General features: G+C 40.9%; 1 protein-coding gene across 2 annotated transcripts in view; it reads left to right on the forward strand.

Moving 5' to 3' along the window:
* Positions 1 to 11,937, forward strand: part of USP37 (ubiquitin specific peptidase 37) — a 35,154-nt gene that overhangs the window by 19,432 nt on the left and 3,785 nt on the right. For both annotated transcript variants that reach the window (XM_039697288.1, XM_039697280.1), the window contains exons 18-23: positions 3,627 to 3,879; positions 5,817 to 5,983; positions 7,793 to 7,853; positions 9,973 to 10,088; positions 10,957 to 11,026; positions 11,538 to 11,676. In XM_039697288.1, coding sequence (XP_039553222.1) covers positions 3,627 to 3,879; positions 5,817 to 5,983; positions 7,793 to 7,853; positions 9,973 to 10,088; positions 10,957 to 11,026; positions 11,538 to 11,676 — 806 coding nt within the window. The remainder of the gene's footprint in view (positions 1 to 3,626; positions 3,880 to 5,816; positions 5,984 to 7,792; positions 7,854 to 9,972; positions 10,089 to 10,956; positions 11,027 to 11,537; positions 11,677 to 11,937) is intronic.

Here is an 11,937-nt window from a genome sequence, read left to right on the forward strand (position 1 = left end):
CCTAATTAGCACTGCAATGCTGGAAGGGAGTGCTTTGCTAATTGACCTCTCTCTACAGTTGTCTTGGGTTCCCACTGGGAACAGAAGTAATTGCATTGCAATTGAACTTGAGTTTTCAGGTTATGGATACCAGCTGCTTAGCAGTTTGGTCAGTCCTTCGGGTAACTTCCACTAATAATGTTCCTGGGCTGAAGTATAATGTGCTGTCAATAATAAAAGTATGCAATAAAGCCCTTGATTAAATTAGATCCAGTACAAGTTGGGCTAAGCAAAATACTCAGTTGAGACAATTTCATGCACATCCAATCCGTGTCCCCTTTCAAGTGTGGCTTTGAAATGTTTTTAGAATCTGAAGCTAACAGACTTTGTAGGCGAACACAGAAGTGTGAAGAGACCAAGTTCATTGGTGTAATGGCACAGTTAATTTCAAGTTGCCTTTGAGCTTTTCCTTGTGACTAGTGTTAATGCTGCCAAGATACTTTTTTTGCCTGTCAGGCCGGTGTATTAGCAGGTAGATGAGTTGTGTGGGAAGAAATGATGACCCAGAAGGGAATAGAAGCAGCTTAGAGGATTATTGTGCAGTACCACTTTGTTCTGTTGAGAGTGCTGCAGGCCTAGTGCATAGGACAAGTTTCCTGCATCTCTGCTTCTATAAAGTTTTTGCTGCACTAAAGTTTTTGACAATGCTCATAGGGTTATTTTAATCAAGCAGAGACTTGTGGCCTTGATTATGATATTAAGGTACAGGTGTAAATGTGGATGAATAGCAGTAGTAACAAGAGGAAGATATCTACAGTTTCTGATCTGATGGGAAAATCAAACCAAGGCAGGATCCTGACCCAGTATTTAATAAATGACAGATACTGAGTATTAAATTTTTAGAAGATCCAGAGCTGGGAAGAGCTGCCAGGTTGATGAAGCTCAGAACTACAGATAAGAATGATCTTGACAAAACTGCATAAAAATAGGAGAGGTTGTTCAGTAGGAACTGGCTAAAGGTGCTAATCTTATCAGGATTGACTATAAATGTGGGATAGGAACAGCTGGGAAAACAGCGGGCCTTCAGAAAGTTCATGAAAGGTGACAATCACAAGGTCAGGCAGGTTAAAAGTAGAAGTATCTAGACAGAACCATAGCCTACGTACATATTGTGTGAAGTAACCCTCCTTTTTTCCTCAGAATTGAGCTTTAGCTGGAGTTCTGTATCCATCTTTGGGCTCTGGACTGAAAAGAGTTATAGATTAACTGGAAAGGGGCCAGAGGAGAGGAACATGAATGGTCAGAGATCTAGAAAGGAAGATTTTGAGAGAAAGAGCCAGGCAAGTGGTCTTCAGTTTGGTCTTTAGTTTAAAGAAAAATGTAAGCAAGGCATGTGTCTCCAAGGAAGGGGAAGAAGTTAATAGAAACACTTGAGCTGTTTCCTGTGCCTATGGTGGATAGAACAAGAAGTAATAGACTAAATTGCAGACATTAATTTTTAGATTAAATATTAGGGAACATTTCCTGATGGTCAGGATATGTAGGGATGGAATGGATTGCTGCGGGAAAACACAGAAAGCTCTTTGCTGAAGGTCTTGTGGCTGCTGTCCTGCATGGCACATCTATGCCTGGCTGCAGCTGAAGGAAGGAAACAAGCTTGTCTTTGAAGTGCCTCTTATGTACCTTTCAGAAAAGATATTTCAAACTGTCCTAACTGATTCTTCCTGGAGTTTTGTTTGTGAGGAAGAGTAGGTAGTTTCTACTGCACACCCTGTAAGTGCAAAAATTGTGGGAATAAAGCATACTAATTTGAATAACAAATTAATTACAGGCTTTACAGCCTGTTGTGGGAAAGACACACTGGTGGTGATGATTCCACATAAATTATTTTATTCTGTGGCCATGCATATTGGCCACTTCTCAACCACAGGCCTGACTAACCGTGTGTTACCATTAACCAGGTTCTCTGACCACCTCAGTCTTGTCCTGGGAGACCTGGTCCTGGTTTTTGGAAGTGGCAGTACTATTGCTGCACCATTTCTCTTGGTGTGATTCTCAAATGAGCTGTAGATGGGGTTGCATTAAGGGCTTGGTGGTTACTTTGTCTGGCAAGTGCATCCCTTGCCAGGCACTCTTTGCAAAATGTCCCTGCTGTGTGGGAGAACAGCTGGAATAGCATCTGTATATGGCACTGGGTGGTGGGGGCAAAGAGCAGTTATCCAGCTAAATGGCACAACTGCAGTTCCTGTGATCTCTGCTTCTGCAGTTGAAGTAGTATTTGAAGAACTTCTTAAAAATGCTTACTTAAAGCAGCCTGTCTTAGAGCCTAAGCTATTTAAAATGTATGCAAATAATGTCTAGTAGAAAAGTTGTATTCAAATAATGCACAGATGCTGCCAAGTCTTTAAAGTCCATCCACTGAATTAGTGGTAGTTGTTGGCAGGGAGCCTGGAACTAGGGTTTGCTGAGGAGCTAAACCAGTTTTGATGTTGGTAGCCTACAGGTGCAGAGAGAGAAACCAGAAAGCTTCAAAAGGTATTCTGCTTTACTTATCCAGTGCATAAATACCTGTGAGGAGAGAGGTTTAAATTTGTCACTTCTAATTCTTGGAGGGCAACAAGTCTAGAGCAAGCAGTTTAGTTTGCTAATTCATTTGCTAATCTTGTTTGATAAGACAGTTTTAATATAAAATGCTTGCTGTATTTAAGTAAAAAGCAGCAGTAAAAATGTAATTTTGTTCATTTTAAGAAAGTTCTGGGATTCATCCTAATGCAGTTTGCAGTAAGATCTGGATAAGTACATTTTAATAGAAACTATCTTACCCCATTTTTAACATAATATAGGAAAAGAAATTCTAAGCATATGATAAATAGTGTAATTGTGTAAACATGCATACATGGAGGTTAACCTCCTGATTAACAGTTAATGTCAAAGTGATTGAAATTACTATATTATTTGCAAATTACGATGGTGTAGGAGTTGATGAGCATCAGCTTTAGGAAAATGAACTATAAAAAGGAAAATTGAGATTAAGACTAAGGTGTTTTTTCTTTCTTCTAAATGAAAATCATTCTGTTCTCCTTGGGAAAGAATAATTCCCCCTTTCCCTGTTTAACTGTTTTCTTACTCGGTTTGCAACTCCTGCCCTCCTCCCTCTACTGACATCAAGGTTTCATATGGCAAATCTGCAGCACAAAACCTAATTTTAATTGGTCTTCATACAGCTCAATTTTAGTTTGTGTTCATCCATCCCTATATTGCTGCTTCATCCTTTGTTAACAAACTTGCAGTTTCTCTGCTTCTATCTCAGCATTGACTTGCCAGGGGCTTGAGAATTCATCAGAACCTAAATGGGAAACATGTTTTAAAGGAAAGGAAGGAGAAGGGAAGAATTATCTTGTGTATGTTAATCCACAAGGCCTGTGAAAACTGGTTGTAGTGTATATTTAAATATTTTTTCTGTGGAGTTAGTGTAGCTATAAAGGCTGTCTCTCCATGGAGTCTCATGTAACTATGTTGAATGTTGACAGTGCCAAGCTCCCACTCCCTGGGGTTAATAAAAATAAATCTCCATGGAAATGTAAAGCTGATGATATATACTATACCTGTTTATTCAAACACTTAATCATAACTCCGTTCATCTCCAGGGTTCAAAAAGAAGTAAAATGGAGAGTGATAAACCTGAGCTGGGTAATGCTGGTTTTGATGGGATGAGCGAAGATGAGCTCCTAGCAGCTGTCTTAGAGATTAGCAAAAGGGAAGCCTCTCTGTCTCTGAGCCATGATGAAGATAAGCCCACAAGCAGCCCAGACACTGGTTTTGGAGATGATGAAATTCAGGAATTGCCAGAAAACCTGGAATCTATGGAGATGGAGAAACCCAAAACAGTATTAGACTCAGGTAAGGCAAAGCAACCATCTTAACTGGACTCTAGTGGGCTAAAGCAGGTTACTGATAACATCAGGTTGGTAATGGTTGGTGGTAGGAACTGGATGCAAGTGCACTGCTGAAACTGTGACTTGATCAGAGTTTTAGGAACTTAAACTTTATAATTTCCCTATGTATAAAGCATTTAATTCATCAAACCGTGAAAATGTATTTTCTTGTAAGTCTGTCACCTCCATGATTCAAAGTTAATTTCCATTTTTTCCTCTCCTGATTAACACATGCTTCCACAGGTTCCTGTGCCAGACAATTCAATTTCCTTATATTTTGCCATGTCTAGAACTGAGTCTTCCATAAGCAGAAAGTATTTTCATTTCTGTAGCTGTTGTAGCCTAGGCAGCACAGTAGCAGTGCTCTCATGGCATAAGACTAGAATGCTTTCATACTAGTTAGTAATGAATTTAACTATGTCTGTATTATTTTCTAAAGCTTTTTATGTGAGAGTAGACTTGTAAGCTTGAGACACTCAAGTAAATTGTGGCCTCTGACAGAGAGACATGTTTAAGTACAAGGAGGAGCCTGTGTGATCTCAGTGGGGGGGAAGTTGGGTCTTCCTTTAGCCAGCTGAAGGAAATATAAGTGTTTTGTCATTTATTGTGTGCTACATGCTTTCCATCATTACATGCATTGCACTAGCATGGAAAAAGAGACCAACAAAATGCTCATATCCTCTAAGAGCCAGGAGGTTAATTAACAACAAATACCCCACTGTTTCCAAAAATGACACTTGCTTCAATGGACAGCTCTTGACAGCCTTGATGATGGAAGGCTATAAGAATAATACTATCTATGTGATCAGCCTGCTTTGTGCCCTCCTTTTTATGCAGTAATGTTGCTTACAGTGTTGTGAAATAGAGTTGTAATAGAATGTGGCCACATAAACATATTTCTGTCCAGGTTTTCTTTGGAAAGTACAATGTAATTATTTGAAGGTTTTTTTGTGACTCTTAAGCAAAAAGTATGTGTTTGATATAAGTTCTGTATTTCTTCTTATACTGAAAGTTTTCAAAGGTCATGTAATACATTCTGGGGGTTTTTTCATCTTGAAAGGATTGGCCTGATGGATTATGGCTCTGGTGCTGTTGGTGTTTAAGGGCTCACAGGTACTGAGACTGCCTTGTATTATCCCTGTTAATAACTAATCAACAGATGTTAAAGTCTGCACACGACAAAACCATGAAGTTTCACGTGCTGCTGCCCGATAGCTGTTGGAGCAGATGTTGCACTTCCTTAGTTGCAAGAAAGATTTAAAGTGTCCTGCAACTGCAGGAGTGTGTGCAGCAGATGAATGAATGTTCATTTCTGATGTTCTGTAAAGCACTTGTGCCACTGCGTTTACTTCAAGGGTGAACTAAAAAGTTGCCATCTTCATGCACCTTTAAAGTTGTATGTAGTGCTCACAAGATTGAGGCTCTTAGCTGAAGCAGAAGGTAGCACATTTAAACAGTGCTTGAGATTAGTGCTTTTTTTCATCTTGCATTTGGTTTGGCTCTTATTGTGGCTTCATCTGTAGTACTCTGAGGTGTAATACGCAATGCAAGTTTTTATAATCCATGCTTTCTTACAGAGAAATTCAGGTTTGTGGCTGGAGAAACCTAGTGGTGTGTGGCTTCTGTAGTTAAACTTGCTGTTTCTGAGTGAACATAAAAGGCTAAGAAGAGAACAGGTTCAGGGATTAATCAAATGGTTCATTGTGCACCAGCTAAAATGAGTATAAGAGACTGCACTTTGGAGCTTTTTCCATTTGAGTCTTGTATGGGTGTTCTATGGCAGGTGAGCTCCCTGTCAATAGATGTCACTATGCTGCAAGGATTGTGGTGATTTAAAGAGGACTTGGCTGGTAACAAACAGAAGACCCAAAAAAGTATAAACTGTACTTTGTGATTCCTCAGGTCCTGCCAATTTCACTGAGATAACTAAAGATTTTGATGAGAATAAGGAAAACAAAACTCCAGAAGGCTCCCAAGGGGAGGTTGACTGGCTGCAGCAGTACGATATGGAGAGAGAGAGGGAAGAACAAGAACTCCAGCAGGCACTGGCTCAAAGCCTTCAAGAGCAAGTAAGAAATAGTTTGCTTTCTTAAGTTGTCTTCCCCAACACTGCTTACCTGAAAGCTAAAGGAAAAGCTTGCATTCAGGCAGTAACTGCAAAGGAATTGTTCTGCTTTTTTGACATAACCAGATGGAAAAATGTTTGGGTTTCTTCTAGTTCCAGTGTCAGTAGGGTGATGACACTGGATACATCTGGGCACAGTTTGAATGCTCTTTGAAACCTGTGCATCACATCACAGACCCACAGATTTCTCAGAGCTCCCCATGCACTTTTATGCACTGGTTTGTCACATTATATTAAAAATTATGATAACCTCAACTAAACTCTTCCTCTCTGACATCAAGATCCCAGCCCAGCTTTAGCTTCTCTGGCAGTTTCTTGCAGTGTGTCATGTCAAGACTCAGTGTAAGAGGCAGGTTCCAAAGGCAAGGCTAAGAATGACCATGTCAGGTCAGGCTAAAGATGTGTCTGTCCTAGGTGTGTTTCTGTGCTAGCAAGTAGGGGATGCTTAGTGAAGAATGTAGGAACTGAGCATTTATGTGATCCTTCCCTGTTAGTAAAATGGAAAAAGGATCCCAAATAATTTAGTTGAAAACAAGTCCTTTAAATTAGTCTTGGAAAGAATGGGGGTTTTGAGTTGTGTGCTAACTATCTGTATTCCACTTGAATTGCAGGACCTGTAACTGATTTCTACAAGTTCAACCAAGCAGCAGAGAATAAAGCAAGCACTTAACCAGGTCTTCCTTTAAATAGGTGCCCTTGTCTGCTCTCTATTAATACCAAAGCTGTCATGGCTTTCCTTATGAGATCTGATGTTTCCATGGCTCTTGGATTTTTTCCTCTCCCATTACTCATTATGAGGTGCTGGTATGTTCCATGCCAGATGTAGCTTTGATTCATCAATGCAGAGTAGTTTAACAAAGATTCCCAAATCCTTTAGAAATAGTGAGATAAAAGGCCTCATGCTAATAATGTAAAACTGTCCTTTGAGTGTGTTTCTGCTACAGTTCTGAAGCAAAAACCTGCTATTCTAATGATTTGGGCATGGAAATGTGGTAGCTGTGGTTATCTTGATTTGAAATACATAGATGGGGTGCTGCATTCAGGTGTGCTGAAAGCACTCAAACCCTAAATTAAGAAGTCAGCTCATTAAATATTATTGACTGGCTTGCCATAGCTCTGGGCTTTCAAGAGTAGTGGGAGGAATAGGGGCATGATATTATCCAAACATTTGATGTGTTTGTTGGCTTGAGATTTCTTTGCTGCTTGGTCGTGGTAATATTTTTAATACCTGGCTGTTTAGTGATGTCTTTTTGCATCCTGCCTTTGTGGATTGCACCTGTTAGATACAACCACTGGCTCCACTTTCAAATGGCTTAAAAATAGCAAAATCTGTCAGGATTTAATGACTGTGTCCTCAGCTGGCTTGGGTCAGAAGCAGACTAAATTTTGCTGAAGTGTGAGGAGCTTTGTGTATCAGTGACAGCTTTCCCGAGCACAGGGTTACAAATTCATTCAGATGCTTTTCAAATTAATGATCCAGGGAAAGCATTTGGTGTTACTGGAGACTCGCTCTGCTGCATACCAAACTTCAGGAGCTTTGACAAGCCTTAATGAAGGTTTGTCCCAGGTTCTGTTGCACGGGAACATTGGACTCTCGGTGGCTGCAAACATTCCTTCACACAGAACCTTTAATTTACAATGTCAGGTTTGTTGTAGAAACCAGAGCAGCACAGTTTCAATGGAAAAAGAGCGCCACAGGAATTTTAAACAGTGAAATGTCTCAATGAGCTAAGTTTTGTTCTCTCCCCATTAGGAGGCACGAGAACAGAAAGAGGATGATGACCTCAAACGAGCCACGGAATTAAGTCTACAAGGTGAAACTTATTTAAGTTCTTCCAGTATGTTGCTTTTGAGAGAAAATTGATATGTGTGTATGAGTGCAGCTCCTGCCTGTCAGTAAGACAGCTGGGATTCATGTTCTTTTGGTCTGTGCTTTGTTGTGTTTGGCGCTCAAGGTCAGTTTTTCTTGTTCTTGGTTGTGAAAGCAAATGCCAGGAAAAACTTAAGCTGAAAAATTACTTACTTCAGTCTCTTGAGTTTTTAGTTAGCTATAGAGATACAGAGAGAGATATGTGTAATTTATTATAAGAACATCTATAATATACATTAATGAATAATATTAATTTAAAGAAAGTACAGTGGATCTTGAAACTTTGCATTCCGAGCAAAGCCAACATGCTAATGGCCCTAGTCAGAACAAGGATTATTTGTTTCTTGAATTGCTATTTTAGGGCTGATTAATGAATGCCCTACACTTGCCTGGAAGAATGAATCAGTGCTGTTTCTATCAGGTATGGGATGGGAAGGGGACAGACCTCACTGCAAGGTACAGCTGTTGGGGGTTAAGAAAGAAACCCAAAATGTACTATCTGTCTCCTCCAATCCAGACATTGCTGTAGGCCTCCTCAGGCATTGTTTAACATTTGTGTGAGGCTGGCATGCAAGTGATTTCATACAATCTGGCAGAGCAAAGCATAACTGAGAGAAAATTCCTGCTCCAAAGAGGGAGAGGGAGGGATAATAAAGTATTGTGTTAAGATACTTGTAGTTGCTCAGGGCCTTTTAAAGGCCCTCAGCTGTTACTGGAAGAACCTGTGTCAGATCCTGAAGAGAAGTAAGCTGAATGCTGCTTAGGCATCTCTCACCCTGAGCTCTGGCAGACTAAGTGACCAGTCCTTCTTGGGTTTTCCTTGAATCATATCCAGGAAGAATGCAAGGCTTTCATCCCCTTGATTTGCAGTTGCTTGGCTTAAACACAAGCATTTCCTTGCTGCTGTCTCGTTTGTAAGGCATCAGGAAGCAGCTGTTCAAGGAGATGTACAACATCTTGAATGCAGAGCTGGTCTCATTTGTCTTATGAGGGACCCCAGTGATGCCACAAGCAGAGAACCATCAGAGTAGCCATCCTGGCACCGTAGGTGAAGTGGCCTTGAGCAATTCCTGTGGCAGGTGCTTCGTGCACAGGCCTACCAAGGTGCTGTGTTTCCAGGCTGTAGTCTACCCTACAGCCCAAGTGAGTGTGGAAAGCAGCAGCAAAGGATTCCCAGTGAAGTAAGGGAGTCATCTGTAAACTTCCCAAGAAGATTATACTAATCCAGTGACTGATGATTTAACAGGACAAACAGTGTGAGAATCTCTTTGGCAAAGCAGCTCCATCACAGCTGGCGTGATAGCCTCTTGAAAACAGACGAGAAAAAATTCCTGAGCAGCGTCCTGTTAATCCCAGCTTCTCATCCACCCGGGACTCCATAGCTTTAATTGTACTGGTGAAAGCATAGCTACTTCTCCTAATGAGAACTGTACAAAATCTTAAATTAGTTGGGTAGCTGCTGAACCCCAGGAACTTTGGAACAGCATGTACAGGGAGCAGTGGTGCCTTCCGGCTCTTTACAGAAAGCTGCGTGCATTTTGCTCAGCCAAGCAAACTGGAAGTTCCTGTGGTGAGCAGAATTCTTACCATTGAAAACAATGAAAAGATGCCTGCTGCCAGCAGTAGCATTTTGGTGCCAGTTTTAATTCAAAAATGCACTTTGTTCATGCAACTTATAGTTAAAACTGTAATTCATAGCTTCTCGTTGCAGGAACTCGCAGCTCACTGACCAGACTGGCTGTCCTTCTTTTGCTGTCTGTGCTGTCTGCAGCCCACTGGTGCTCCAGAGCCAGCTGGGTGTTAACTGCTCTTTTGTCACCCAGCTGTCATTGCCATAGTGCCCTTTTGGAAAAGTATGAGGGAGATGGTGCTAAAATTAATTCAAAGATACTTAACTGTTGCTCTGACAAGTTGGAAAAGGGCAAGTGCTTTTGTTTTCCTTGAAAATGAAGCTTGAAATTTTATTATGCCTGTTTATGTGGGTAGATATACCTCAGCCTGTTGTAAACTCCTGTGTGGTCCACAGCTTCTCATGCAGTTGTCATTGTTTCCTTGGTATCTAGAGTTTAACAGCTCTCTCCTGGACAGCGTTGGCTCTGATGAAGACTCTGGGAATGAGGATGTTCTGGACATGGAGTATTCAGAAGCTGAAGCAGAAGAGCTGAAAAGAAACGCTGAGGTGTGATCCATGATTTCAAAAGCCAGCTGAGAAATACAGCTATTCTTTGTAGTCTTGAAGGTAGTTTTACAGAGCAGGTGTAGAGGCTAGAAAGGTATTTTATATTCTAAAGGAAAAACATAGAAAATTTCTGTACGTAAGTCTTACTGTGTTATTTTAATTACAAAAGAAAAAAAAAACAAACCAAAAACAAAGCAAACAAAACCCAAAAAACCAAAAATTTAAAAATCAGCCGCAGAGACCTTCTGAGTTTCTCTAAGATACTCTCTTTAACAGTATTGTCAGTGAATTCTAGAGGTAACATTTCCTGGTCAAGAGGGTATTAAAAATACATTGTCAAAAGCTGTTGAATAGAAAGAGCATGTTTTCTGTGTGTAGAGAGGGTGTTGTTCACTGACATTACAGGTGCAGGACAAGAATTGGGGCTACATGTCCAGTATTAGCTGTTGAATCTGTGTACCATTATCAATGGTATGTCTTTGATATTTCAGAAGTAAGCATGGTGTTCCTTTTTGGCTTTTCTGTTTATTTGCTGGATTAATTCTGACATCAGTGGAAGTTGCTCAGGAAATGGTTGTTTAGAAAACTTTGCAGTGTAGAGCTCATGTCAGCATCTGTTCTGAGGTCAAAAAAAGCTCCTTGGCATGCTCACTGGCCTGCTGATAGATTAAATACACATTTCCCACTTCTGGAAGGACTCCTTGTTTGGTGTGAAGCAGGGTGTCTGTTTCTGTAATCCTTCACTGGTTTGCAGCTTTGAATACAGTAGCCAAAGCTGATATCTCAGGTATAATTCATCTTGTCCATAAGCTGTGTGGGGGGAAAAAAGAATGCCTGAAAGCTTTAATTGTACTTTTTTTTTCCCCAGACAGGAGAGCTTCCTCACTCCTATCGTCTCATCAGCATTGTCAGCCATATTGGAAGCACATCATCTTCAGGTAAAAATGCCACATTTTATTCTTTATCTCCTCTCTAGCTTGAAAAATCTGTAATACCAAATTACCATAGCATAATTATTTATAGGAAGGAATTCAGGCAGCAAAGCAAATCTTCTGTCATGACTTGCTGATGGGGGAGCAGGTTGGGGATCTCATGGTGCCTGACTATGCACATAGGAAACGTGCAGCTGGTGGGCTTTGTAGAATTGCTTGTGCCTGTTACCTGCTGATTGAGGGACCAGGATCTTATGGCTCTTTTAGCATTTAAATCTGACATAGGTTGCAGGACCAGGGTACCTGGCTAACCAGCTCCCTGGCTGAAGTGCAGCATGGACAGGTGTGCAGAGAAGTTGTGCCTGCCCCATTCCCAGAAGTGTTCAAAGCCAGGCTGGATAAAGCTCTGGGCAGCCTGGTGTAGTGGAAGGTGTCCCTGCCCATGGCAGGCAGCTTGGAACAGGATGACCTTTGAGGTCCCTTCCAACCCAAACCATCCTGTGATTCTGTTGTTAAGGTCATTATATCAGTGATGTCTATGATATCAAGAAGCAGTCCTGGTTCACCTACAATGACCTGGAAGTCTCCAGAACTCTGGAGACCACCGTTCAGTGTGACAGAGACCGAAGCGGATACATCTTCTTCTACATGCACAAGTAGGTGTCTTGGGGAAGGTTGATCCTAGAAATTACCTGCTGCTTGTGGGGAGGGGGGCTTCTCTTCTTCCTCTGGTCCTCTGCTGGCATGAAAAATGTCTCCAGAATGACAAAATTTAAGTGCTCAGAGTTCAGAGGATTGTATGTCAATAATACATAGTGTTTTAACAAATACATTAGTTGTATTTTAAGAATGAGATTCAATTTCTCAGTGCATGTGTTACACCAGGAATCATAATGGAGCTTGGGGTTTTTTTCTTA

The sequence above is a fragment of the Passer montanus genome, unplaced genomic scaffold (assembly GCF_014805655.1).
Source record: "Passer montanus isolate IOZ18808 unplaced genomic scaffold, ASM1480565v1 scaffold1, whole genome shotgun sequence".
Taxonomy (NCBI): Eukaryota; Metazoa; Chordata; class Aves; order Passeriformes; family Passeridae; genus Passer; species Passer montanus.